Raw genomic sequence first — 26,902 nt, forward strand, 5'->3', positions numbered from 1 at the left:
GTGGGTGACGAGCACATTCCAAGGAAGCGTCACAGCATCCTGCGGTCCTGTGGGATGAGGATTGCTCCAGGCTCTCCTTTGGCTCGGGGTAGGTTTGGAAGAAGGAAGCACAGCCAGAGTTCAGTGTGTCATGCTGTGACACCCCGTCTCCAAGGTTTTTGGGCCAATGGTTCCCCTCACTTCTGGGATTTCTCCTGGAACGTGCCCCTGCTATCCAAGGTGTTGATCGGAAGGGCTCTTCACCATTTTGTTCATTAATAAGATTTCCTGGCTGAGCTCTAGGTCACAGGAACGGCTTTGTAAAGCACCAGGAGCTCAGCTGGGAAGCCCTGGAGCAGCGTTCCCTGGGGAAAGGCTGCTGGGGTCACCCTGCACTGGTGCTGCAGCGGATGGTCCCGCTGCCTCCTTGGCCCGAGGGAGAGCTGGAACACCTGGTGTGGGCTGACATCCTCTGTTTCCCTGGGTCCTGCTTTGTGAGGGGAAAGTGAAACGGTTTTGGGGTGTGTGGGCCCAAGGACAGTCAGTTGTGGGGTTAGGGGACATCCCTGCTCCCAGGAGAAGCCTCTCCCAGACTTTTCTCTGGAGAAAACACGGGCCTCTCACAAGCCGCTCACCTTCTGATTCTGGTGCTGCATCTTCTTCAGCCTTGAGTTACACCCTCCTTGGTCTTGTCAGACAGAAATGATCCATGCTGAATAACCCATCTGGAGCAGACGAAGTTTGGGAGCTGGGGCTGCTCTGTGCAATGCCCCTGAGGAGCAGCCGACACTGCGCTTTGTGGGGTGACTTTGTTCGCTCACACACTTTGTGCCACTGGGGCTGTGCAGACCTGCCTTCCCACACAAATTTTGGCCTCAGCTGTTGCCAGGCTCTCCTGCTGGTCCTGGGGGAGCCTTGTGACAGCCTCACGGGGCTGTGGGTGGAAGGCACGAGGCGTTGTGTGCAGGCAGGGGTTAAGCGCTCTGAATTTGCAGTCGGCAGCCAGCTTTCCCATATAAGAGCACTGCACTCATTGGCTCTCCCCTTCACTGAGAAACCCAGCCAGTCATTTCCTGTGCGAGCCCTCCTTCACTCTGCAAAAAGCCACACGGTTGAGTAAACCACGGGGACCTGGGGCTGCTCCTGCTCACAGGCAGCTTGGATTCTCATGGAGTTCCACACCGTGCCTCTGACAGGCTGCTGAGATGAGCATGGGCTCCCCTGCACAGCTTCTCACCCATGGATGTCAATAACTTGGGGTCTGCCTTCATGCCAATTCACACTTCGTGGTGCTTGACTTGGCTTCTGCTGGGAGGTTCTTTCCCCTCCGAAGGATCCGTCGGGGCTCTCCTTGTCAGATCAGTCCTGGGGTGGAGCTTGCAGCAACTTCTGGTAAGCGCTGTGCTCTTCTGACAGCAGGGCTGGGTGCTGAGCTCCTCCGAACGGCTTGGTGGGGTCTCAGGGAGAAATAACTCAGTTCTTGAGAAGTGCAAGTTGAGCTGGCAGGCAGAGAGTGCTCCCTGTGCTTCCCAGGGATGCTCAAAGTGGGTGGATACATCCGAGGGTCCTTCTTTATAGGACCGTTTTACTCTTGCTTTTAACGCAGACGCTCTGTCTGTGCAAGGCTGGCAATAAATAACTCTCCTGAGCGCTGTGGAGAGATGGAAACTGCAGCTGAGGAATGATTTGGGGGAGAGGAAGACAGAAAAGCACAAGCAAACTGTGGAGGAAGTGCAAATATCCTTCTAAAGGATTCGGCAAATGCACCAGTAAGTGTTTTGGGGAGGGCAGTCAAGTCTGAGATGGGTTTCAAGGGTGTGTGCAGAGGAATGTTTGTCACTAGGGCGCAGACTAAACTGAGTGCCTGGATTATCATAACGGTTTGTCTCAACATCAGCCCTGGGATTCCTTGCTGTGAGCTGCACGAAGATGTTTTGTGGCCGTTTTCTGCCCAGACCTGTGTTTTTTCCCACCCAAACCTCAACCAAAACGCTGATGCTGTGTCCGTTTCCCTCTTTGCTGGTGCAGGCTATGGAGTCTGGCTGTAGTCCCAGCAAGGGAGATTTCTCTTCGGAGGAAACCTGTTAACCATTAGGAGGGAGTGCCTGGGAATGAGAAGGAGCTGCTAACCAAAGCTGTGCTGCAGGTTGGTAATTGTGGACGTTTAATTGTTTAATTAATCCTCACAAACCGTGTGAAATCTGCGGCCACTGCAGGCAGTGTGCCTTGGGTGTGGTCTGAGATGTTTTCAGATAGATACAAAGAGATGTCTCCACAGAGTCAAAACCGAGTTCAGGACGGATCAGAGGAGAGAAGGCGGCTCTGCTGGTGCTGATGCCCCGAGGGCAGCAGATCTGGTGGGGCTGTGCTCTCTGCAGGCTCCCGGGGCAGGGGGAGTGTGCTTGCCTTGGAGCTGGGAGCTCAAATTCTGTGCTCACGTGGATAGCCAGCAGCTCCAAATACTGGGGAGATCCCGCTCATTGTGCCCCAGGATGGAATGTCAGATTGCCTGGGGGGATCCCAGTTTGTGCAGGTGTTTTCCCTGTGGGAACAGCCTAAAGCTTCCCAGCAGGACCGTGGGCAAGCCTGTCTCTGTTCCAAAGGGGGCCCTCAGTGAACCTTTATCTTTGTGGCCACTTGGTGACCAGCCCGTGCCTGCGCTGCTCGCCCTGAGACAAGAACAACGATCACAGACTCCTAAAGAGCCACTTTCCTTGCCTTTTATGTCAGGAACCTGTGCTGCTGCCAGCAGGTGAGGTCATCTCACACAGGGGGTTCAGATGTGCTGCAGACAAAGTTCCTGTGCTCCATGAACTGCTTTTAAACCTCTCCTCTGCTGGAACCCCATTTAGGACCCTGATCCTCTATTCAGCTTCTCCTCCTGTGCAGAGTTTTACCAGATCTCCCTCTCAAGGGACCCGTGGTCAACCTGGGAACTTTCTTTGTGTCACACCAAACGCCTTTAGGGTTCGTGAAGAAATTGTGTTCATTCTCCCCTATCCCTTGCAGGTTTAGTGCCCCAACAGGGAAGACCTTTGTTGATCTGCAGCACCACCTCTCCTGGCAATGGATAAGTTCACAAATGGGCAGCCAGGCCCAGCCCAGAGGAACAGGTTCATGGGATTGCTAGAAACAGATGACAGCATCCAGGAAGATAAACCTGCCCCGAGTAAAAAGGAGGAAAGGTCAGGACATGGAAGGAAAGGAGAGCCACAACCCTTGGAGACACCTTATCAGAAGGAGAGCGGTGACTTTGCCCCTAAAATCAAGATTAATCTGAACTATCGGCCAGGGCTCGTCAGCAAGTGAGTAACTCTGGGGTGTTTGACCAATTTGGGTTGTGATCCAGGTGATCCACCCTGATCCTGGCTGGTGGGAGCCTAGGGATTTTCCCAAGTCTACACTAAAAGTGGCAAATGTATTACAGGCATGTGGTGGGAGGTCATTAAAAGCAAGGGGGGGATGTGTTGGGGCTCTGCTGCTCTGGAAGGTGAGCTGGGTGTGTTTAGGGTCAGTTGGGTGTCAGAGCAGCCTCACAGGGAGCCCTGCACAGCTGAGCTGCTCCTGCCAGGGCTGAGCACCAGCCTGAGAGAGCTCCCACCATGGGGTGGGCCTGACTCTGCTCCTGCAGCTGTCCTGGGCTCCTCTCTCTGCTCTGGATGCCTGCCAGGGCTGCACATCAGGCTGGGTCTGGGAACAGCTCCAACTGATGGAAAGAGCAGCCACTTAGGAGAATTCTGGGAAATAACTGTCTCTATTTTTCCCTTGACTCAAAAATAAAACACTTGAGTGGTTTTTTTTCCCCCCCTACCCTCAACAAACTCTCCTCTGTCTCCCTCCTTCCTTGCGCTGTCCCACTAGAACCCTGCTCTTGTCGCTGCTCTCCAGAACTTCCACTCTGCAGGAGTTGCTAACACTTCGCATTTGTCCCGCAGCCAGAAGGACCCGAATCGCTTTGACAGGGACCGGCTGTTCAGCGCCGTGATCAGGGGCAGCCCCGAGGCACTGGATGGTTTGCTGGAGTACTTAAGGAGGAACTCCAAATTCCTCACCAATTCCGAATACACAGGTAGATTCCTGCTCCTGGAATGGTTTGTTGTTCACAGCGTTAGCGGAGGAACTGTGCTCCTGGTTCTTTGTTTTCTCCAGCCCTCTGTCTTCTTTAATTTTCCTTGTACTCACCCGAAGATGGAGAATGCCATTAATTAAATGTATCCTAAGGTTTTTTCCTTAGGACTACTAAATATACTGATAAAATCCTCTAAAATGAGGATTATATTCAATCCTACAGGGTTAAGTTCTGGATCAAGCACTACATCTGTGTGCAAAGCACACCCACAACCCATTCAATCCTCTCTTCCTGCCAGATGCAAAGACTGGGAAGACCTGCTTAATGAAAGCCCTGCTGAACTTAAAAAATGGCAAGAATGACACAATCCCAGTCTTGCTGGAAATAGACCAAAAGACACAGAACCCCAGGCCACTTGTCAACGTGTCCTGCTCTGACTGTTTCTACAGAGGTAAGGATTCTGTGAGATGAGCAGGAAAAAGGAGGAAGAGGGGAGCTGGAGCTCCTGCAGCCCCAAGGTTCTGGTGCAGTCACACACAGCTCACCCCCCTTTTATTTCTGATTCTGGTGCTGCATCTTCTTCAGCCTCGAGTTACACCCTCCTCGGTCTGTCAAACAGAAATGCTGCATGCTTAATAACCCAGGAAATGAGATGACTTGCTTGGGAAAGTATAAAAAGCACTTGTAAAGATGAAAAAGAAGTGCTCTGTCCTTGTTAAGTGAGTTGTGCTGTTTGGCTGTGCTTTGAGCAGCAGCGTGGTTGTCTCAGTCCTCTCAGGGGATCTCAGTGCCGGGCAGGGGGAATCGCCTGCCCTGGTGTTGAATTTCTGATGGCTTTGAGGCTTGTTGAAAGCCCTCAGCTGCCAGCCAGCCCTGCCCAGCCCCGAGGCTGTGCAGAACTCGTAGCCACGGCTGGTGACATCCCGTCCTGTTCCCCCTGACAGAGTGACAGCGTTTGTTTGCTCTGTCCTCAGGCCAGACTGCCCTGCACATTGCCATCGAGAAAAGGAGCCTTGAGATGGTGAAACTGCTGGTGGAGAATGGAGCTGACGTCCATGCCAGAGCCCACGGTGAATTCTTCAGGAAGAAGAAAGAAGGAGTTTACTTTTATTTTGGTGAGTCACCGTAGAACACGTTCCTTTGGGGGTTTTTATTGCCATACTGTGTGTGATGCCACTAATTCTAGATGGGTTTGCCCCTCTGTTGCCATCTCCAGTGCGCTTTCATCAAGCCCTTGGTTTATTTAAATGGCAGAATCCTTTCATAGCTGGGGTGTTCACTGTGCATTTCCATCATCTTTGGGTTTATGTGTTTAATCCTGTCTGAGTGGCCTCAGACAAACACCAACACTTGGCTAGTTTGGATTTGAGAGATCAGTTTGAGATGTTGGAAAGTGTTCCAGCTGCCCCCAGAAACAGAGTAATTGTTTACTGCAAAACCCGTTCAGAATCTAGAGACACTGAGGCAGAAGCTGTTCTGTGTTTCAGTGATAAAACTCTAGGCTAAAAGTATTCTTCTAGGATTGTTTTTTTTTCCTTTCTTTAATGCTCTCCCACCCCTTTCTGCTTCCCCTCCAAACGCTGTGTCCTGATCTCTTCAGGTGAACTTCCCCTCTCCTTGGCTGCCTGTACCAACCAGCTGGACGTGGTGGATTATCTTCTGAACAACCCCCACCAGAAAGCCAGGCTGCAGGAGCAGGACACCCAGGGCAACACCGTGCTCCATGCCCTGGTGATGATTGCAGATGACACCGAGGACAACACCAAGTTTGTGAGCACAACCTACGTGGAGATCCTGAAGGCGGGCGTGAAGCTGGACCCAACGTGCAAACTGGAGGAGATTGTGAATTACGATGGGTTAAATCCCCTGCAGCTTGCTGCCAAGACAGGCAAAGTGGAGGTAGGGACAAGGAGAGGGGAGCCCTGGGGCTGCTGAGGAACAGGGGTGGTTCAATTTGCACCCTTGGTGCCCAGTGGGGTTTGGGGTTGGAGCGTCTTGTACCCAACCCGTGGTGACGCTGGTGCCAGGGGCAGTGCCACAGGTGGCCATAAAGGAGGGCACCTCCAGAAAGTGCCTCCATAAAGGAGGGCACCTCCAAGCCACTCAGTTGTGTCCTGCAGAGCCTCAGCTGCTGCTGTCCCTGCCCTGTCCCTGCTCCCTGCCCTGAGCCCGGTTCCACTCCTGGGGGAGCCAGATGCAGTTGGCTGCCTGCTTTTAGCCAGACCCAGGTGTTCCACGAGGCACAAATCCAGCTGTGCTGCTTGGGGTGCCCCTTCAGCACAGGGACAATGTCCTGCTTGTGTCAGATCTTCAGGCACATCATCCAGAGGGAGATCAAGGAGCCCGTGTACCGGCACCTGTCCCGCAAGTTCACCGAGTGGACCTACGGCCCCATCCACGTGTCGCTCTATGACCTGTCCTCCCTGGACAGCTTCGAGGAGAACTCTGTGCTGGAGATCCTGGCCTACAGCAGTGACACCCCGGTGAGGCTCTCACCACACCTCAAACACGGGGTTTTCTGTCCTTTTTTTATGGTGTTGCTGTATAATTATCACACTTCGAGTTCAGGTGATAATTTGTCTGAAAGAAAGAAATGGTTTGTGGGAATGTTTGCAGGTTTTGTTATTCAGAGGCTGCTTGGCCTGGCTCTGACCATCCATAATTTGTGAGAATTTTTCATCCTTTGGTTGTCTTAAGCCTCAGTTTGTTCCAATACCTTGATGAAGCGACTTCCATGCAATATTTATCTTTCACACTAAAGGACCTGACCGAATAACCCCTTAATGACTCCCCCAGTTGAAGCCACGCAGCTCCAACCCATAAAAAGACAATCCTCTGGTGAATTCCCGTTCCTGCTGGCACACAGGTGCATTTTGGTCGCTTGTTTCCCCACAGAATCGGTACAAGATGGTGGTTTTGGAGCCCCTGAACAAACTGCTTCAGCAAAAATGGGAAACCTTTGCTTCCAAGAGATTCTACTTCAGCTTTGTCTCCTACTTGTCCTTCATGATCATCTTTACAGCCATTGCATACTACCAGCCCTTAAGGGTAAAGGTAGGTCCAGTCTTTTTATCTGGAAGTCCTGGATGGATGGATGGAGCAGAGTTTAACACTTGTGGGTGGTTTGTCATCACTGCCTCTGCCTATCTCCACAGCTTTGGGTGTTCTTGGTTTTGTCTTGCAGCCTTCCTTTCCAGTGGAGTTCACAGCTGGAGGCTTCCTCTGGGTCTCTGGACTGATCATTATCTTGTTAGGAGGCATTTACCTGATCTTTGCTCAGGTAGGGGGATCTCTTGTCTGGTTTCACTGTAAGACAGGGGAGAATAAAAGGAAAGAATCGTTGGCATGGAGGCAGCAGGATGTGTTCTCCTGACATCAGGATGTGCAGGAGGGAATCCTGCTCTGAGGTATTCAGTGTGACCTGGCAGGGACAGGGGCAGCACAAGCCAGGTTGCTGGGCAAGGGGGATCACAGTTCCACAACAGCAAATGATTCTGAGAGGTTTCTGTGATTTATGGTATTAAAATGCATCCCTGGCATTTAAGGCAGGCTATTAATAAAGACATTGGGCTGAGCCATGATTCAGCCCTTGTTTATCCTTGCCCTTTATAAATAAGGGCTTTTTTCATCTGGGAGGGATGAAATTAGAGATCTTGAAGATGAAAGGAAGAGCACAGGGAGCAAAGCTTTCCCCTGGGCAGGGCAGGGCTCCCTCTCTCACATGGCCTGGTTCTGATGAATGATGAGTTGATTTTCCTCCCCAGAGCCTGTACCTGAGGAGGAGACGCCAGTCCCTGAAGACCATGTGCTCTGACAGCTGCATCGAGATCCTCATGTATGTCCTGGGGGCTCTGGCACAGCCACAGCTTGGAATCGCTCCTCTGGCTGTGCAGAGGACGTTGCCACAGAGCAGGAGAGCAGGAGAACCACATCCTCTGCCCCTGTCTTTCCACCCCTGCTGCTGCCTCCTGTCCTAAGCCTTTGTTGTAGTGGGCTTTGCTGAGTGGGGTCTCTCTGCTCCTCCCAGCCTCCCCAAATGTGTTTTATTGCAAAGCAGAATCTGCCAGGGCCCTTTTTGCCCCGGTGAGTCACCTCCACTTCCTCTTTATTTTCCCTCCAGCTTCATCCAGGCATTCTCCCTGCTGCTCTCAGCCGTGCTGTACGGGGCCAGCTCAGAGAACTACGTGGCAGTGATGGTGTTCTCCCTGCTCCTGGGCTGGGTGAACACCCTCTACTACACCCGCGGCTTCCAGCGCACCGGCATCTACAGCGTCATGATCCAGAAGGTCAGGGCTGGGGGGGGGAGAAAAACCCCTGCGGGGAAAGGTTTTGGGGTGTGGGGAACTGGAATTGTTCTCCTGTGGAAGCACAGATGTTGCAGAGAGAGGTTTGGATCAGTGGCTGCAGCTGCAGCAAGCCGCTCGTTTGGCAGCGCTGAACGTGCCGGGTGACAGCAGCTGACACCTGTGTGCCAGAGACCAGCTCCAAAGGAGCTCTAAAAACCAGTGTGGGCTCCCTGGAGCTGCTCAGCATGGCCTGAGAAGTGTTTCCAGCTCTACGTAGCAACCTGGGGCTAGAAAGGCAAAGCAGGGGTGAAACGAGGTGCCAGGGAAGAATTCTGGTCACCTTTGGTGTCAGTGGAGATGGAAAGGAGAAGGGGGTGTGTGTTGAAACAATTTGGAAACGGCCATAGCTGGGGAGGATGTCCCCAAAAGGATATTGAAAATAAACAACAGGATATTATTTAAATATCCAACAGGAAATTTATTTGTTTTAAAGAACTATTCATACTAACAGAGCAACAAAGAAGTTCATGGCACTGTCAGATCAAGCTGCCAATGTTACTTTTTACCTGTGGAAGTAATTTAACACATATCAGTGGTTTTTCAAACTGGATAAAAGGTGGAAACCTGGGTGTCAGTGTTCCTGAGGGCTGGTTTGTGACGTGTGAGATCATCCTGGAGATGTCATGTGAGATAGGAGACAGCACTTCCCCCTGGTTTGTGTTTCAGACCATCATGAGAGACCTGCTGCGTTTCCTCTCGGTTTACATGATCTTCCTGTTTGGCTTTGCTGCAGGTGAGCCCTCTCTGAGCTAGGTGTGTGGGCTGAGCTGCAAAAAGCACTTTCCTGAGGACTCACAGTGTGTTTTTCCCCCAGCTCTGGTGACCCTGATGGGTGATGCCCCCTCAGTGTCTCAGAACAAGTCCCTGGCTCAGCTGGAGAGCACAGGGAGCCACGCCATGTACGGGGGGCTGCTCAGCGTCTCCCTGGAGCTCTTCAAGATCACCATTGGCATGGGAGACCTGGATTTCCAGGAGCACGCCAGGTTCAGATACTTTGTCATGCTGCTGCTGCTGCTGTTTGTGATCCTCACCTACATCCTGCTGCTGAACATGCTGATTGCCCTCATGAGCGAGACCGTCACGGATATTTCTGGCTACAGCAAGAGCGTCTGGAAGCTGCAGGTGAGGCCCAGAGCTCCGAGTGGGGAAGGTTCAATGGGAAGGTTGGGCTGGGCTCTGGCTGTGCCCTGGTTTCTGTCTGACATGGGTTTTGCTCTTTCAGAGGGCAATTGCTATTCTAGAAATAGAGAAGGCCTGGCTGTGGCGCCAGGGTGGGAAGAGGAGATCCGGCTGCTTCATGTCAGTGGGGCTCAATAAGAAAGATGAGAGGTGGTGTTTCAGGTAAGACAGATTCCCGCCCCACACTCCAGTGGGGTCACAGCCTGGTAACCCTGGACCTCCACAGGGAATTCCAGCACTGACTCAACCACACATTCCTGGGTACATCCAAAATTGCTGGTGATTGTCAGGCTGGAGGTTTGAGAGTTAACTTATCCTCCAGCATTGTCACCTTTGTCTTGAGAACATTCCCTGAACTGGAGAATTTGAAACCAAACAGACCAGGGGGCAATATGCAAGGAGAGAAGATATTTTATCTCATGGAGCTTTGATTAAAGAAGATCTTTGCTCAAAAAAAGAAAAAAAAAAAGCTCTGTAAGGTGCTGCTGCTAAAGCCAAACCGTCAGGGTGGTGTTGGCAGGATGAGCTGGGCTGGGAGGCTGCAGGACAGTGAGATCTGGCTTGAGATGCTGCATTCCAGGCATCAGTGTCTTGTTGCATTTTGTCTCTCCAGAGTAGAGGAAATTAAATGGACAGACTGGGCAAAGGATGTGGGAGTTCTGAAGGAAGAACCTGGAAGCACCAGTGATTCAGAAATAAATCCAGAAGGTAAATTCAATCATGGGAAAAGGTCTGCAGTATCCTTTTTGCTTCCTGCTCAGCAAACTGCTCTTGGCATGTTGTTCTGTCTTTGACAACAGAATTCCAGGCAGGAATTCCAACTTGAAATTGCTTCCCTGCAGCAGCATCACATGTGAGCTGAGAAAATAAAGATTTAGTGTAGGTCTGAACCTGGGCAGAGTTTGGGAACAAACCAAGGATGAAGGAGATGCCATTCCTATTTAGCTCTGGGAGAAATGGGCAGGAAATGCTGCTGAGGAAAAGCCAGGGCGGCTCTTATTCCTGGCTCAGTAGCCCAAATGGTGCTTTTCCTAGGAAAGGGAAAACTTAGGCTCATGCATCCTGGTCATGTCACAGGGCTTTTAGAGCCTGAATTTGGGCATGAACTCTGGGAATATTGTGAGATTCTGCTGAGATCTTCCTGTTTGCTTCCCTTGGTAGACCTGGGAAGGAACTCTGTGGGAAACAGAGCTTTGACTCTGACAGAAAGATCTTGTTGAGCCTGGGCAGAAGCTCCAGTGGATTTGGACACAACCTGCGGTGTAGATTCCTCCTGGGTGCCGGTTTTTCGGGACTGGGGAGGTTGCAATGCTTAAAAAATTCTGTGTTGTGTGTTGAGTGTTCCCTGAGCCTTCGCCCTTCTAAAGCTGGGTCCCTTTGTCAGCTTCCTGCTGATGAAGGGCTGTTCTTGTGTCCCCTGCTGCAGACACCAGGTCCTGGAAACGGCCAGCACAGAAACCACCCCGAGCAGCTGCCCCAGAGGAGCAGTCCCTGCTGCAGCCCCAGCCAGCAGCCACAGAGATGGTGCCTCTGCAGGGACAGACCAGAGGCCTTTGACAGCTTTTGTGAGCTGCAACCTTGCCTCCACCTTCAGAGGAGGAGTTCTTCCTCCAGCAGCTGGGAGAACTGAAGGCATTGTCGTAGCAAAGTGCATTTCCTGGAGGACTGTGACTCAGCCTGTGGCTTTTGCTGTTGTCCTGCACTTTAACGATTCATTTCTTCTGAAGAAACTGTTTTTACTCGACCTTCTCTGCCTGACACTTTCTTGTTACTATGCCTAAAGATCCAGTGGTGGGAGCGAGCTCCTGGGGCAGTGGGGAAGGCAGGGATAACTCTGCAGGGATAATGCTAGTGGATAATGCTCATGGAATGACCTGGCTGAGGATGGCCCAGCCTGTTCTTGTGTCACACGGGACTGCACTGAGGTGCTTTGGAATAAAGAGTGTTGTAGAGTCCTGAAAAGCTGCTGAGGGTGGAGTTGTCTTCTGTGCTAAAGCACTGCTGGTGTGAGATGTGGGTGGACAAACGCTGACCCTGCAGGCAGCCAGGGCTGCACCCAGTCTGCGGCAGCCGGGCCCCGTGGTTAATCCACATCAGGGTCCCCGTTTCACACTTTCAGAATGAAATTCTTTGCACGTTTATTTAAAAGCACAGGGAGCGATGTGGGTTTGCTGGACCTGGAACTTTGCGTGGTGGATTTCTGGGACTTCTGTTTTTCACGGGGTTGCTTTGTCTCTGTAATAAGCAGCAGCAGAATCCTGCTCAGGGCCCCTGAGAGACTGATGGGCCAACACTTTTTGTGTGGTTTTTGCTTCCTGTTACTCTTGGTGGGCATCCTGTCTTGCTGCAAATATCTGCGAGGACCTCGTTACTTTTTGTGACCCAGCCTCAGGCAGGAGGGGCAGCCCACTGTAAACTCTGTGGGAAAAGAGATAATAATGAGCTGTCTCACTTTTCACTCTATTTAACAGTAATAACGTGTAAAATTTCTGTAAACAATACAGCAAGTGTACTTAATTGAAAATGTTCATCTTTGGATATACTTTTAGAGCTTCTGCCTTTCTCAGGAAAGGGAGAGAAGGTGTTATCAGTGTGGACTAAATTCTTACCAGATTCCTGATTACTGCTGTGGGAGTTACCTCTTGTTTTTCATGGCCTGATGTCAGTTTGTGCAGCCACATCTGGGCGTGGAGCAGCTGAGGCTGCCCTGGATGCACCTTCCAGTCCAGGGAAAGGTCGGTGAGAATCCCAGGAAAGCTGCAGACCACAGGGGTTGGCAGCACCTTTCCTTCAGTGAGACAAACTGTGCAACCTGAGCTCCCTGTCTCAATTCCACTCTGAGTGAGGCTTGGAGGTTCTTCTTTTGGAGACCATCCTCTTACTCCTCACTGCATGCACGTGACAGGCAGCAAAAATTTGTTTGAAAACTTATTCCCTGCACTTCAATGGGTTCTTCCCCCCGTGCTGGGCAATTCCCCCTCCAGCCTCACTGCCCTGGGACTCTGAGTGGGAACTGACTTTTCTTGCTCCAGCTTCTGTTGTTTTCTTGCTTTGCGAAGCCTTCAGCTGCTTTTTCCATCTATGGCTCTATCCTAAGTGTTCCCAAGATTTGGCAAGGTGCTCATAATGCACGGGAGGCTCATCTGGCATGTGATAAATCTATCGCTGCGCTCGGTGCTTTGCTGTGGCAGGGACACTTGGAGATCCTAAAGGAATGCAGGATCAGATCTGCCATCCCTGTTTGGACTCTCAATAAATGACCTTGCTGGTAGTTTGGCGAAGCTGTGGGCACTGACAGCTTTCAGCATCACCTTCCTCTTCAGCCATTCCTTGAGCCGGCTTCTCTTTTAAAGCTTGGCAGCGCTCGTTTCTCCTTTGATCTGCATCAGAAATGTTCTGCTGCGGAGCAGGGCTGTGGCATCCCCTGAGCTTCCCTGTCACACCCCAGCCCAGCAGTCTCGTGGGTGAAGGATGATGGGTGGCAGCCCCCCCAGGATTTTGGGGCCCACTCTCAGCAAATGATAATGTTTAGTCAGGAGACCCTTCAGTCATTTACACAAGAACTTCTCAAACAGGTGAGCTGTCCTCTCCCTTCTCCCTCTGCCAGCTGGACCCCTCTGCATGAGAACCCTTTCCTGTGCACAGGGGCAGGTTTTGCAGGGCTCTGACAACAGAGAAACCTCTCCCAAATGGCAGTGGAGGAACAGCTGCAGTTTCCTCCCTGTCTGAGGCACAGAGGCTCTGGAGGCCCAGCCCTGCCGTGAGAAGACACCAGCAGCTCCCAGTGCTTCCCACGTGCTTCGGGGCTGTCCGAACCCTCTGGATGTGCTTTGGGCAGAGTTCCTTGGCTCCTGGCAGGGTGAGAGATGAACCTTGCATCCAAACCCCTCCTTTACCCCAGCACACTTTGCCTGGTCCTTGCTCCCTGTGCCCTCTGTACAAGGCTCTGTGCTCTCCCCACCTCACAGAGCTCTCTCACAGCTTTTCTCTGCAATTTTCCTAAAAGAAATTCCGTGTCTGTTGTGTGTGGTTCCCAATCCTTCACTTTCCTCAGGGGCAGAGGTGGAGTCAAACCTTCCTTGTTCCTCGGATGCTTTGGAGTTTTTTTTTCTCCTGCTCTGAAGCTGGAGCCAGCACGAGGAGCTGTATCCATGAGCTGATTCCCTCTCTCTCCATCTCCTTGTGACCCCACTTGCAACTGAACATATTTTCCATTGCCTCTGGAGCTCACAGAGGGAGCCTTTGAAGTGTGACAGCCCCAGGGCCCCGACAAAGACCAGATGCTTTCTGTAAGTCCCAGGAGCTGCCCAGGGCTGGGGCTGAAGGGCTGCAGCTGGTGGGGTTTGCAGCTGGACTCTTCCTGGGGCTGGCTCTCACTTTTGGGCTCTGCTGTGTTCAAGAAATTTCATTTCTTGCTCTGGGACTAAAAAAAAAGAAAAAAAAAAAATGGGGGGGAGGGAGGGGGAGAGAACCACCCCAAAACATTTTAAAAGAAAACTTCCTCTTTGCAATCTCACATCTGCTTCTGCAGCACAAAAAAACCCCAAACCTGGGCCCAGACAGGACCAGGCAAAGGCTCAGGAAGATGTGGCTGTGGCTGCTTTGGGGCTGGAACAGAACTGTTACTAAATCTGAGTGCAAAAGGGGGTTTCTTGTTTCCTCTCTTACCATAATCTTTTTATTCGGCACGGATTTGTGGCATGTGGAGTGTTACAGCGTTTCTGGACTCTGAGGATGGTTGTCAAATGTTAAACACAGAGGAGGAGAGTTGGAGGTAGCTGGAAAGTGCCCATGGGGTTTGTTGCACTCCTTTCTGAGAACCCTTGGAAAATTTAGATTTTCTGGGCAAAGAGAGCCATGTCTCTATTTCACTGGGCAGAAGAGCTATCCCCAGCTGAGTGTTGGTTTTGTTGGCATTCACATCTCCAACACTAAAGTCAGGGACTCCATCACTGCAGGAAAAAAAAAAATCTGCTATTTTGGAATCCTCTGGATTAAAACCTTCATCCCTTAGGACAAGAATGAATCTGCAGAGTGCCAGAGCCATTTCCTTTGGTTCATCCCAAGCTTACAGTGCTTTACCTCTGCAGCAAATACGTTGGAAGGAGTCTTGAAATTTGGAAAAGGAGTGGGAAAAAAAATTCAGCAAACTGGGCCGTGCTGTATTTCTGTTCCACTCTCATGGGTCACAGGGATGGAGGTCGCCAGCTGTGCTATTCTTTTTTTTCCTGCTGTCAGATTGTTGAATAATGATTGTGCTGCTGCTAAACTGGTTACAGGATCTGTCCCCGAGGATGGCTGGAATAAAATAAATAATAGGAAACGATCCACATATAAGTAGATATTCGATGTTTTGTTCTAAAAATTGCCCTTTACTGCTGCAAAGGACGCTAATTCTCCAAAACTATATATAGAGAATTCCAGCGCAAGGGCTGCTTGTCTCTTTCTGGAGCACAGGTTGGGTTTTATTTGGGATCCGAGCCCTGCCCGTGGATGAGAAGCCTGATGGGCTGACAACTGCTCTCCTTGCTGCAGCTCCGTTCGATCCCGGCGGAGGGAAGGAGGAAGGGTTTACGGCCATCGCCTGGAGACAGAGGTGAAAACACTGGCAGCGTAAACACTCCCTGCTGGGGATTTTCCAACCATGCCTAAGTAGTGACAAATAAAACATTCCTGCCTCGTGCTCCCTGCTGGATGTGCTCTCCCTGTATGGTAGAGGACTGCGGGCTGCAGCCAGAGCTCCTGGCTTGGTCAGTAGAAAACAGGAGAGAAATAAAGTTATTCTATCCCTTAAGGTGTGCTTTTATCCCGGCGTGGTAAAATTCTGGTTTTTTTTCACCTGCGTGCAGGGATTTGTCGGTGCAGCCCTTGCCCTGGCCAGGCATTTCTGTGCCTGGGGAGTTTTCTGCATGTCCCCTTTGCTTCTTGGGGCCGTGCGGAGAACAAGAGATCCCACGGGATCCGTGACAATATCCAGGATAAAGGGGAATTGTGTCGTTTTGGAGAGCCCAGCAGGAAACCCTTTGGTGCTCAGGTGGAATTTGCTCGGGGTGGTTGGGAGCAGAAAGCAGCAGCCGGGGCGCACCAGGATTCACAGCACAGGCACCCTCTCGTGGCTTTGCCGTCACAGGGTGAGCGCAGGGATGGATCCCGCTCTGCAGCAGGCTGGGAACCCCCTCTGTTGCTGCTCACTTAAGAAAAGACCATGCAATAAGATTCATTTTATATTTCTTAAATGCAAGAGTGCTACTTTTGCTCTAAATCCTTCTCTGGTGTTTTTTTAGGCTGGTCCATTCACCTTGAAAAGCCACTCCCATGTGCAGGTGACCTCTCCTTGGGACAATCTTTGGTTCCCCTGATGGTCTCCAGGACATTGCAGGATCTCTGGAGGATGTGATTGTGCTCTGGTAGGTAATAAATGTTGTTTTTTAGTGTGCTGGGGAAATGCTTCAAAGACAAATATAGAATCTGTGTTCCACGCAATGTGTCATTATTCTATTTTTAATTCAGCATCAGAGGGACATAAAAAAAATTAAAATCTTTCCCAGTGATAGAACTTATCTAAAATATAAACCCTTCAGTCCAAGTTACAGAGTTTTGCCTTGTATGTCTAAAGGTCTGGACAAGTATGAGACAGTGAACATGAATTAATACAGTTGAAGCTTTGAGGAGACCTTGATGTCTGCAGATCAGCACTGATAATTTAGCTTATTTATACAAAATTAAATTTATTTACATACTGTCCCTCATTTTCAATCAGACCCCTGTCAGCTGAGCGACCTGTGGAGTTCACAAAGACAGAGGCTGAGCAGATGGATTTGATTTTCTCCTTGCATTTCGGACTTGGAAACAAACTCTAGACAAAGAATTGGGGTTGCTAGATAATGTGTTTATCTAATGGAAACATAAATACCATGTTTAATCCTGAAGCTCTGCCCATATTGGTGTATTTTGGCTGTCTGCTCCTTCAGGCTCTTGGGATTTCGTGTGTTCTGAACATTCCCAGCAGAAACTGGAACTGCTGTAAATAGGCCAGCCTGGTCCAGGTGACACAGCATGGAAACACTGAGCAGCTCTCGCTCTTGCTGCCAGGCTTCCTTAAAACTTTTTTTTTCCTGTAATATTTCAGCTCCAAATTCATATTTGATTCTGTTCTTTATCTGCTCTTCACTGACTAACTCAAGACCAGCTGTCCCCTGTCTGGCCAGCATGAGATTCAACCCTGAGAGAATCCTAATTTTCCAACACAGCAGCACTGTTGCAGCAAAATTGTGTTTTGATACAATCTGAGCATTACCAGTGCCTTGGCAAGGTAAAAACTGGGAATTCTGGTCAAGTTGAGATGTGTTGCTGCTTCAGTAGCAATTAGGAGTCTTTAGCACAATTAAATATTTAATTAGGTGTTCCTAAAGCAGAGGAGACAGAAGTGGGGACAACACTCAGCCCCGAGCAGTAATGAACACTAATGACTGTGGCTGCAGTGCCCTCAGGGATTCTGATGTTGTTGTACATTTATCTCCTGAGAATAATTCATGAGATTCTGGAGTGTTGGTCAGCATTGCTGAGTACCTCTGCACACAACATCTAATTGTTAATTATCGTTGAACTTCTCCAGGAACATCAGCCACAGACAGGAGATATTTATTGGTGAGTAGAAAAAGGAATAAATTGCATCTCTGCAAAGCTGTGCCCCTCACCTTGAATATTTATTCAAGAAAAAACTTCTCATCGCTGGGGAAAAAAAAAAAATTATTGTCCTGTGGCAATCCAGGGGTAAAGAATTGGAGTTTCTTTACCAAGACCTTGTCCCCAGTGAAGACTTTTTTAATGTTGTTGCTTATAAACCTTTTCCTGGGAGCTGAACTCATCACTAGAGGGTCTTTTAGTTTTAATTCTCCATTGAGGTCTTGGGAATTTTGCTTGTGTGCATGTAGAGATATCCTGAATCTGCTGCCTTAGGAAGATGAGGATTGTTTGATGTGACCTGATCTGTGTTTGCTCAGTGCCTTCACAAGGCTGCAGCCACAAGACCATCTGCACCGCTCATTTGCTTTGACAATCGGATTTAGTGAGGCAGAGGAGTTGTACTCTCCAGATTTTGCATTTAGAGTTCATATGAAACTTCATCTCTGTGCAAAAGGCGTTTTCTTCAAACCCTCAGTGGTGGTTTTTGACTTTCCCTGCAATTCATCCTTCAGCAGCATCCCATTCCTAAAGTGCTTCATCTCTGGGGCTGTCCCAGGAAATCCCGGAGCACAGACTGAGGTTTAAACAACAATGATCCTCCTAAAAATCCCATTTCTGGCATTTCATTCGGAGCAGATGAACAGCAGAGCACTGCAGCAAAGAGCTGCTCAGTTTACATTGAACAGAAGGCATCACTCCATTGTGAGAATCCACCCTGCAGGTTGGCTGAGGAGCTGATCAAGGGGAACAGTGCCTAAAGTCAACCTTGAACGGATAAAATGTTACATAAAGCATGGAGGGGTTTCCCTCTGAGACTGAAAAGGAAGCATTTTCCTACACACCCTGAAGAGTATTGAATAATTAATTGGGCTGTTGCATTGTCCTGTGTGGGAAAGCCTTTGGAGGGAGTGATTCCCCCGAATTCCAAGAACCAGGAACTTGCTCCAGGCTTCTCATTAAATAAAATCCCTTTTTTCCTGTCTGCTCCTAGGAAAGAATCAGTGGGGGCCACACTGAAGTGACCACGAATGTGTCACTGACAGTGGAGATGACTCCGTGTGACCACTCTGCTCCTGAACCACCCCAAAAATCTGCGGTTTGGGAAGGTGCCAGTCGAGGTGAGGTTGTAGAACAGCCCCGCTGCTCTCAGCAAACTGCTGAGAGAAAACCCAGCACAGGCACCAAGTGATTTACTACCTAAACAAACCTTGCAATGAGCTCCAGGGAAGGGAAGGAGCATTTCACTTGTTAGGAGGAGAACCTAAATACTGGATTTATCTGATTCAAGGCTCTCAAGCTTTTATTGGGCTATTTGTACCTAATTTGTTTTATGGGAGCACTCTCAGGCCGAGTTGAATTTCCCAGTCTGTTTTTATTCAGCTCTAAGGAGAATTCCTTCTCCCTTGGCAGCCTCCTCTCCTGCTGGGCACTGTGGCCAACCAGCAGCACCATTAACTGCTGCAGTCTGGAGTTGTAGAATTGGGCAGAAATCACTATTTTCCCTTTTTTTCCTGCCTCTGAATGGTACTCTGAGCAGCTGCTCTTCACTCTCTCTCTCTACACTGAGGCCAGAGCTGCTCTTCCTTCTCATTCAGCTTCTCAAGGCAAGAGATCCTTTTCATATTCCTGCACTTAATGTCTCATTTTTTCCAGAAGGGAATGAGCAAAGATGACATCCTTTAACAGCACCCTGGTAAGTTACAGAGTATTCACAGGGTAATCCATATTTTATCTGTCTTCTCCAATCAAAATAGGCAAAATTTTCAGAGATCTGCACTTGGATGAAAGCGTATTCCAAGTGAGGGTTGCTGGCTTCACCACAAAATCCACTCTGACCTGAATTTGAAGAATTCCTACTTGGAATCCATCTGATTTACCTATTACACAAAACTAGGCTTGCTCTTTTCACTCTCCTAAAGCCTTTTGGATCCCTGTGAAAAATCTTTCCCTCCCTTAGGATATATTTTAGCTTTGCTTTTTTATTCCAGTCAAAGATGGAGCACCCTTTAAGGCTCTGATTTTGCTGTGGTGTGTATTAAAAAAACTTGTGTTTTCTGAAGGGGCAAACTGGGTTCTGGCACCCTCTTTCTTTAGCAGGAAGAGCAGATCTTTAAAATATATTATCCAGCTCGGTTCCAAGTAAAGCTTTCACTCAGATGAAAACATGTTCAGGGCATTTAAGTTGATTAGGGGAAATTTACTATTCCAATTCCTTTTTTGTCACCATCCTCCCATTAAAATTTATGAGGGCTGATTAGTACACGATATTTTCTCTGTGTTTTTTTTTTTTTTTAATCAGAGAGCATCTTTAAAAAAGGAAATGAGGGCTCAGCACTGGCAGCTGCACTTCCTTGCAAGCACAGTTAAAAAGCAAATAATGAATGTTTCTATATTAATTTAATGTCCAGTTTTGGGGGGAGGTAGAAGCTTTACATTTTGATTAATGAAAATTACTACCTGCTCACAAATCAGCAAATTGGTTTGCAGGGAAACATTCTGAGGTTTCAGCTTTCAGTATCTCCAACATTACTGTACCAGGTGCCCCTGGGGGCTGTCACCTCTCCTGGCATTAATTCCTGCCACTGCCCCATCCCTCCTGTGCAGCCAAAATCAGTCCTCAAATCACAGAAACAAAGCACCAAGGCAGGCAAAAAATACCGTGGTTTCACCCATCTTTTTTTTTTCTTTTAAAGCATAAATGAAATCAGCACCACCGTGACAAGGAACACTCCTTGATGTCACATAAGCATTCAGTGCAGGCCTTACCAAGTGGGTTTTAAGACCATTCAATTACAGTGCATTACTTTTTTCAATTAGAGGGGAAAAAGGGGGTTGAGAGGATGCCTGGGAATGTTCCAGCACAATTTCCATCTTAATAATTGGAAGCACTGCAGATTGTCAGGTCACTTTGTGCAGTGTCTGGAAGGCAGAACAATAAAACCATCCCAGGGTCTCCTTGCTGGGTTTGTAAAAAGGAGATTTCAAGAGAGGAGGGTCCAAGATGAACCTTTGAGATGTACATATACAACATTTATTTGACTGCATTGAGCATTCCATTTATAATGAATTTGATGACGCTGCCTCTTAATTTCTTAATGCATCTGTGCCACTGGATCATAATTTAATTCACTTTTCACTTCAGTGTGATTTATTGTTCTCTTTAGCCCAGTTTCTTTAATAAACAGGAATGTTAGCAAAAGACTTCTTGAAAACAGGGATTTGGGATTTAATGCAAGGAGAGCTTCCAGTTTAGGGCACCTGGTCCATCTGCAGTCAGGGCTAAAGAACATTTATTACCTTGGGCTTTTTCTCCTGTAGATAAATGAAAAAATTGCTTCAGTGCTACCACCAGGTTACAGATTTGAGTTCCTATCAAGTATACAAGGCCACAACATTATAAGCATCAAAAATCAGGAACACAGGTACTTTTTGCTATTTTTTTCCACAATCTTCCACCGCTTCCTTGGTCCTTAAGAGAGGGGGAAAAAGAAAGAGATTAGTGCAGATGAGTGGGTTTAAAACCCTTTACAGAAACTTCACATTATTTACATTTTGTACCTTAATTCCAGGTATAAATTTTGCCTAAATTAAATCAAAGGCTGGGTTTTCCCCTCTGCCTCCAGTGAGCCAACAATATTTAGCCCTTGTCCTCACTGTCCAGAACTGAAAGTGTTTTTACCTTTTAAAAAAGAATCTGTAAAAAAGACAATACAGTAAGAAAAGAACTTTTAATAATCTAAGGCTAAAATGTTAAGAAAATTTATGTGAAATTCAGGGCATTAACTGAGCCTGAAGAAGTCTTTTTCCCCCTCCTTTCTCCAAAGTCAGCTGTGTTGTCCCACCTCCAACACCCCTCAAAACCAGGAGGTGTGGAAACACCTTAGAGGAGAAGACTTTTGGGGGGGGGGAAAGTTTTTTAGGACATTTTTGATAATGTATTAAACAGATTGGGAACCAATCAGAACAGTTCATTGTGCCAACACATACAAAGGGCAGAGGAGAAAGGCAGCACCAGTGGCTCAGTCCTTGGACCCCTGCTCACAGGAAGAGGCTGCTGTGGTGCAGAACATCATGGGCAGACTCAAAGGTCAGCACTTCCCTGTGGAACTTGCTGAGCTGAGCCTTGATTTTCTTCAGGGCAGGAGTTGACGCCTTCCTCTTGTAGTTCATGCCTTTCAGAAGTTTATCAGCCAGGTAGTGCAGCCAGAGGACGTTGCTGTGCGGGTGATAGTCAGTCCAGCTGTTGGAGTTCTCCTCTTTCATCTGCCTGTAGATGTCAAACTGGTAGTCCCCAGTGCCTTGGAAGAGCTCCTGGTCCGTGGAGAGGTCACAGAACACGGTCAGCCCGTCCTTCTCCAGGCGGGACAGGGTGTAGTCGATGATGTTGACGTGGATCCCAGCCGTGGGGATGGAGCGTGTCTCCCCATCCAGCACGTACTGAACCTCTTTGATTTCAGTGCTTTTGACCAGCACGTTGCCCCAGTGCAGGTCCCTGTGCTCGAAGTGCAGCTCCTGCTCTGCCACCGCCAGGGATGCAGTGACCTGGTGCAGGATGCTCCTGGCCGACGCCACCGAGGAGAAGCTGCTCCTCATGTGCTCCAAGTCTCTGCCTCCAAATTCAAACTCCAGCACCATGAAGAGCTGCTGGGCTCCAAAAAAGTCTGGCCGGTCGTTTTCCGAGCCTGTTTCTTTGTGGAATTTGTCCCAGGCTTTCAGGAGATAGCTGGGATAGGCCCCTTGGACACAGTGCACGGAGTACAGGCTGATGAACCCCACAGTTCTGTTCACAGAGCCCTCAGACAGAAGACTGAGTTCTTTGGAAATGATTACCTCAGGCAGAATCTCCCCAAAGCTCTTCTGAGCTTCACCATTTACTTTTTCAGTCCCTTCAATGGGAATTATTTTTAAGGCCACAGGTCCTCTCTCGCTGTCAACCTGGAACACCTCTCCAAACACCCCTTCTCCAATTTTCTTGCAGTCTTTCATCTTATTTAAAGGAATGCATTCCTCGAAAGCAATCGGCCCCTCTTGGTTGCATTCTCCAAACACTTTCTCTGCATCTGTAAGGAGGAGCTCCAGGCCAGAGGAGGAATCCCTGGGAGCCAGCAGGACCATGGAGGAAGCAAACGAGGAGCAGCCCTGAGCTTTACCAGCAGACAGGCTGGCTTGGTACTCCGAAAGCTGGGATTTCCCTGAAGGGGTGCAGAGGATGCTGCTGCAGAAACTCTCATCTGTGGTCACTTTCTTCTTTTTATGGAAGGACAGAGAGGCTCGAACTCTAGCCCAGGAATGAGAGCTATTGAGGAGTGAAAAGTCATTGTCTCTGACACCTACAGACATCTCCAGAGCTCCGTTCCGAGTTCGTTTTTGCCTCGTCTGGAATCTGAAAAAGGAGTTACTGGGCTGCTGCCTCTTGTTCTTGCGCCTTTTTGGCCGGAGCCCGGTGTGCCTGCCCCAGCGGCGGGCACTGAAGCCACTGATGCAAGCTTTCCTGCAGGTGCTGCCCTCCCCAGGCACACCCTTGGTCCTTTTGTGTCTGTTCTCCAAGATCCCTTGGCGGCCCACGGGAGATCCTGGCTGCAGGCAGGCGGGTTGAACATCATCAGCCTGCTTGTTGAGTTTCATGCTCTTCAATCTCATCGGCACTTCCAGAGGGTCCAGGACCACCACCGGCACAAGCTGGAACTCCTTGTCTAGACCTCTGTGATAGCTCGAGCGTCTTTTTGCCGAATCTCTCGCGGGATGAGACGGAACCTCACAGGGCTCCTCACAAGTGCCGCTGTCCCAGGGCGCAGGGGGCTGCGGCTCGACGGGCGGCAGCGCTTCCTGGGGAGCGCTTGGGGCTTTCTGTGGGGACGGGGGAGCTTGTGCCGGGCAGGGTCCCCGCACCGCCGACCTCAGGACACGGCGGGACTCTCGCAGCCCCAGCTGGGGCTCCCAGCTCCGAGCCAAGCCTTTCGGACGGAACAAGTCAGGCACCTCCTCCGACGGCCGCGGCCCGGAGCGCCCCTCGGGCGAGCCGCGGGGCGGCGGCGGCGGCGGGGGGGACTCGCCCAGCCCCGAGCCGCCCTCGATGGTGGTGCTGAGCAGCAGCGAGCTGAGGCGCAGGGGCGGGCGGCGGCGGCGCTGTGGCGGGGGGCTGTCCCGGAACTCGGAGCCGCTGTCGGCCGTGGAGCTGAGCAGCGGCGGCGGCCGGCGGGGCGGCGGGGCCCATTGCGGGGTGCTGCACAGCAGCGGCCGCCGCGCCGCGCACAGCGGGCCCTGCCGGCCGCGCCGAGAACCGCGCGGCGGGGACGGCGACGGGCACGGCGAGGGCGAGGACGGCGACGACCCCCGGGGCTCCTCTTTGCGGCCGCGGAGCTCTTTCTCCTGGCTCCGCTTCTTCTTCTTCCCCGCCGGTTCCCGGTTCTCTTTCCCCCGGCCGCAGGACTCCCGCCCTCGGGTCTCCGGCTTTAGGTTCTCCTTCCCGGCCGGCCCCCGGTTCTCCTTCCCGCGGGTCCGCAGCCGCCTGCCCCAGGCGGGGCGCTTACCCGGGCCCCGCGGGAGGCGCTTGCCGGGCGGCGAGAAGTCGGGGTCGTCCGACGGGGTGGAGACGGCGCTGGAAGCGGAGAGGGCGCTGGAAGCGGAGAGGGCGCTGGAGGCGGCGCTGGAGGCGCCGGAGGTCGAGCTGAAGAGGCGCTTGCGGTCCTGCGGCGGCGAGATCCATGCGTCGCGGGGCGGCGGCGGGCGCAGGTAGCCGGGGCGCCGGGAGTACGTGCGGAGCAGCCGCGGCTGCAGCGGCATGGCGGGGCCGGGCCCTCGCACGGAGCCCGCCCGCCGGCCGTTCGAACGGGTATCGCGAGAGCGCGCGAGAGCGCCCGCGCCCGCCCACACTGGGCGGGGCCAGCTGGGAGGACACGCCCCCATGTCCCGCCCCCTGACACTGCCATATGCCACGCCCTCCCCGGACACGCCCTCCCGGTGCCGGTGTAATTCCCGGTGACGCGTCCGGGTGTCCCGCGGTGTCCCGGCGGTGCTGGCACTGCCTGTTGGTGCGGGATATGGCCATGCACAGCCATGGCAGCCGCCCCGTGGCGTTTCAGGACCCCCGGGATGGGCGGTGCCAGCGCTGCTCCAGCCGCGCTCTGAGACGCGTCGCTGCGACGGCAGAATTAATTGGTTTTACAGCTGTATTCTATACCTCTGCACGGAGTACAGCCGTCTATGTGTGTTATACGTGTGTACAGAACGTGTCTCTTTACCGGGAGGCCGGGGGGACACTTGGCACGCGTTGCCCAGGGAGGATGTGGATGCCCCAACCCTGGCAGCGTTCAAAGCCAGGTTGGATAAAACCTTGAGCAACCTGGGATAGGGGAAGGTGTCCCTGCTCATCAGAGAGGTTGGGAATAAATGATCTTTAAGGTCTCTTCCAACCCCAGCCTTCTATGACTCAATGTATTCACGTGTTCTATACCTGTGTAAAAATACAACGTATTTCACGTGTCTCCCACCGCAGGCAGACTGGAGGGCCGCGTTCAGCGGGGTCAGGGTGTGCTCTGCACTGCGGCGGAGCGGCTCCTTCTCCACGTGTGATGCTATATCCTCACCCCGCAGAGGCGAGCGGGATGTTTTATTCATGCCCGTGTCTCCCCAGCGGCACTCAGGGTTTAGCAGAGATGCTGCAGCTCTGCTGCTTCCTCCCGGAGCTGCTCCTCGTGGAACGGCTCTTAAAGCCCTCCAGGTTTCGGTGTCACGGTGTCGCAGCCGTAACTCGGGTTGTGGGCACGGGACGCAGCTTGGTGGCAGCACAGCACCGCGAGGTTCTTGCAGTCTGAGCCAGGCGTTGCTGGAAAGCAGCCGAGGTTTTGTTCCTTTCGTTTCTTTTCCCGTTGTTCTTAAAAAGAGGATCCCTGGAAAAATCAGCGGGAAACGATCTTCAGCGGAGAACTCCACCTGGGCCTGAAGCAGGAGAACCTTAACGCTGAGGAGTGGGGATCTCACAGGCAGCTCGGACCTTCCCCTGGGGCAGCAACAAGTGAGACATCCAGATGGTTTTGCTGAGCCTAGAGAAGCAATCAAGTCCCAGAGTTAAATTCTGGACCTTTTGTTCTGCCTCTGGATTTAGTGGAATCAGGTTTTGCCTGTGGGGCAGAAGCAGAGGGAGGATATTTGCCATTGCAGAGCAGAAAATATTTAGGGTTCTGTGTGGAACTCCTGTAGTGATGCAGTTAAAGCAGAGGACTCCTGCTCTTTCAGGGATTTCATCCTGAGTACTCCCCTTTCCCTGCTGAACACAGGGAAATCTTTAATTCTTTAATCTGAGGGACTGACACTGGTGATTTATCAGCTTCAGGTTATCAGTAATTGCAATTTGGAGGGTTTGGGGAAAGAAGATGCCTGGCCAGATCTTGTGTTCTTCTGAAATGATCTCAGGCCCCCCTTTGTGGATTCCAAAGAAAGTCAAGGATGGACACTTGGTAGTGTTCCTTTCTCTGTCTCTTATTTTTCTGATTGTTCTATTTATTTCTGTCACGTTTGGTTGATCATAAACCCCACAGATCTAATGTGTGTTTACAGACAGCAGCAGATTAAACAAAGATTTCTCATTCAGACCTTCAGAAGACAAAAGAGTTCCTGTCTCCTTTGGCCTAACCAATATTGCCTGGTGGAAAAATAACAAACAGTCCTTCTCTCATTTTTTTTTCTAGTTTCTTCTCTGAATTAAGCTTCCTTCATTACTTGGCTGCCTTTTGTTGTCCCTTATGGCTCTCAAGGAGGACAGCTCTTGCCCTGGGTAATGCTGTTTTCCTTTTTAGATGGTTTTTTTTTTCTCCTAAATGCATTACAGGGTTCTGTGACTTGTAATTTCCGACGAGTGCCATCGACCATTTAATTCTTTGCAGTCACTGCAGCAGATGCCAAACACATTTGCAGTAATTGGATGGCACTTAAGGGATTAGCCAAGACTGCCAAGACTCAGCTCATCCAAACCACAGCTGGCTTTTTGTGCGGTTTCCATGGGAGCCTGGCCGTGTCTGCTTCTAAATTTATTTGCCATCTACATTTTGAATCAAGTCCCGTGTGCAGGAGCCTCGTGGCCTGGCTGCGTGGCCCTGACTTTGTGGCAGTGGCACAGCTGTGGCATCTCCCTGAGTGACAGAGGATTTCCAAATGCCTCGTTCAGGCTCAGGATCCGCCTGTCCCCAGCCAGGTGAAGGAGCTGGCAGCAGTTTTGGGGGGCCAGGAGTTGTGGGCAGAGGAGCTGCTGCAGATCTCCCAGAGGCTTTGGAGCTGCCAGGACGGTTCATGACATCTCTGCCTCATGCAAAGCTGGCAGAGGGTTTGCAGAGCCACAATTTCCTGGTGTCATCTCTGTGGGCCCCCTCACTTTTATCCGACTTTGCATTTCTTCACAGTTTTGTGCCTCCCACGGGAGGACAGGAGGTGTTCTGTGGTGCTGCTTTATTTGGGGATGACACCAGCTGCTTATGGCTTTCTCACACACCAGGAAGATTCCCAGACCTGGGGTTTCCCTCAGTGAGTTCAGAAGCTGCCAGGTTTGTGTGCAGAGCTGTGGATCTGTGGTCTGCAGAGCAGCATGCAGTGACCTGAGTGTTTGCAGGAGAAAGGGAGCTCAGCTCATCAGCAGAAGGGCATCAGTAAT

At 50.8% G+C, this 26,902-nt stretch overlaps 2 protein-coding genes across 4 annotated transcripts; one reads left to right on the forward strand and one right to left on the reverse strand.

Annotated features, from left to right (window-relative positions):
• The first annotated feature begins 1,047 nt into the window (after positions 1-1,047).
• Positions 1,048-11,535, forward strand: LOC136299833 (transient receptor potential cation channel subfamily V member 2-like). 3 transcript variants are annotated; one of them, XM_066201799.1, is made up of 17 exons: positions 1,048-1,371; positions 2,008-2,125; positions 2,989-3,284; positions 3,915-4,048; positions 4,347-4,499; positions 5,023-5,163; positions 5,649-5,947; positions 6,355-6,531; positions 6,944-7,102; positions 7,233-7,328; positions 7,813-7,883; positions 8,169-8,334; positions 9,061-9,127; positions 9,209-9,516; positions 9,617-9,735; positions 10,187-10,281; positions 11,000-11,535. In XM_066201799.1, exons 3-17 carry the CDS (start codon positions 3,046-3,048, stop codon positions 11,128-11,130), a joined length of 2,355 nt encoding a protein of 784 aa, XP_066057896.1. In that variant the 5' UTR covers positions 1,048-1,371; positions 2,008-2,125; positions 2,989-3,045; the 3' UTR covers positions 11,131-11,535. The 3 variants fall into 3 exon arrangements, with proteins under 3 accessions (XP_066057896.1, XP_066057898.1, XP_066057897.1); XM_066201801.1 differs by having other exon boundaries at positions 10,958-11,050; XM_066201800.1 differs by lacking the exon at positions 1,048-1,371 and having other exon boundaries at positions 1,822-2,125.
• A 7,455-nt stretch (positions 11,536-18,990) lies between these two features.
• On the reverse strand, positions 18,991-24,042 carry HASPIN (histone H3 associated protein kinase). The gene has a single exon (XM_066202102.1). It carries the CDS (start codon positions 24,040-24,042, stop codon positions 21,298-21,300), a length of 2,745 nt encoding a protein of 914 aa, XP_066058199.1. The 3' UTR covers positions 18,991-21,297.
• Between the last annotated feature and the right edge of the window lie 2,860 nt (positions 24,043-26,902).

The sequence above is a fragment of the Chamaea fasciata genome, unplaced genomic scaffold (genome assembly GCF_029207755.1).
Source record: "Chamaea fasciata isolate MVZ Bird 193981 ecotype frontalis unplaced genomic scaffold, bChaFas1.0.hap1 SCAF_21, whole genome shotgun sequence".
Taxonomy (NCBI): domain Eukaryota; kingdom Metazoa; phylum Chordata; class Aves; order Passeriformes; family Sylviidae; genus Chamaea; species Chamaea fasciata.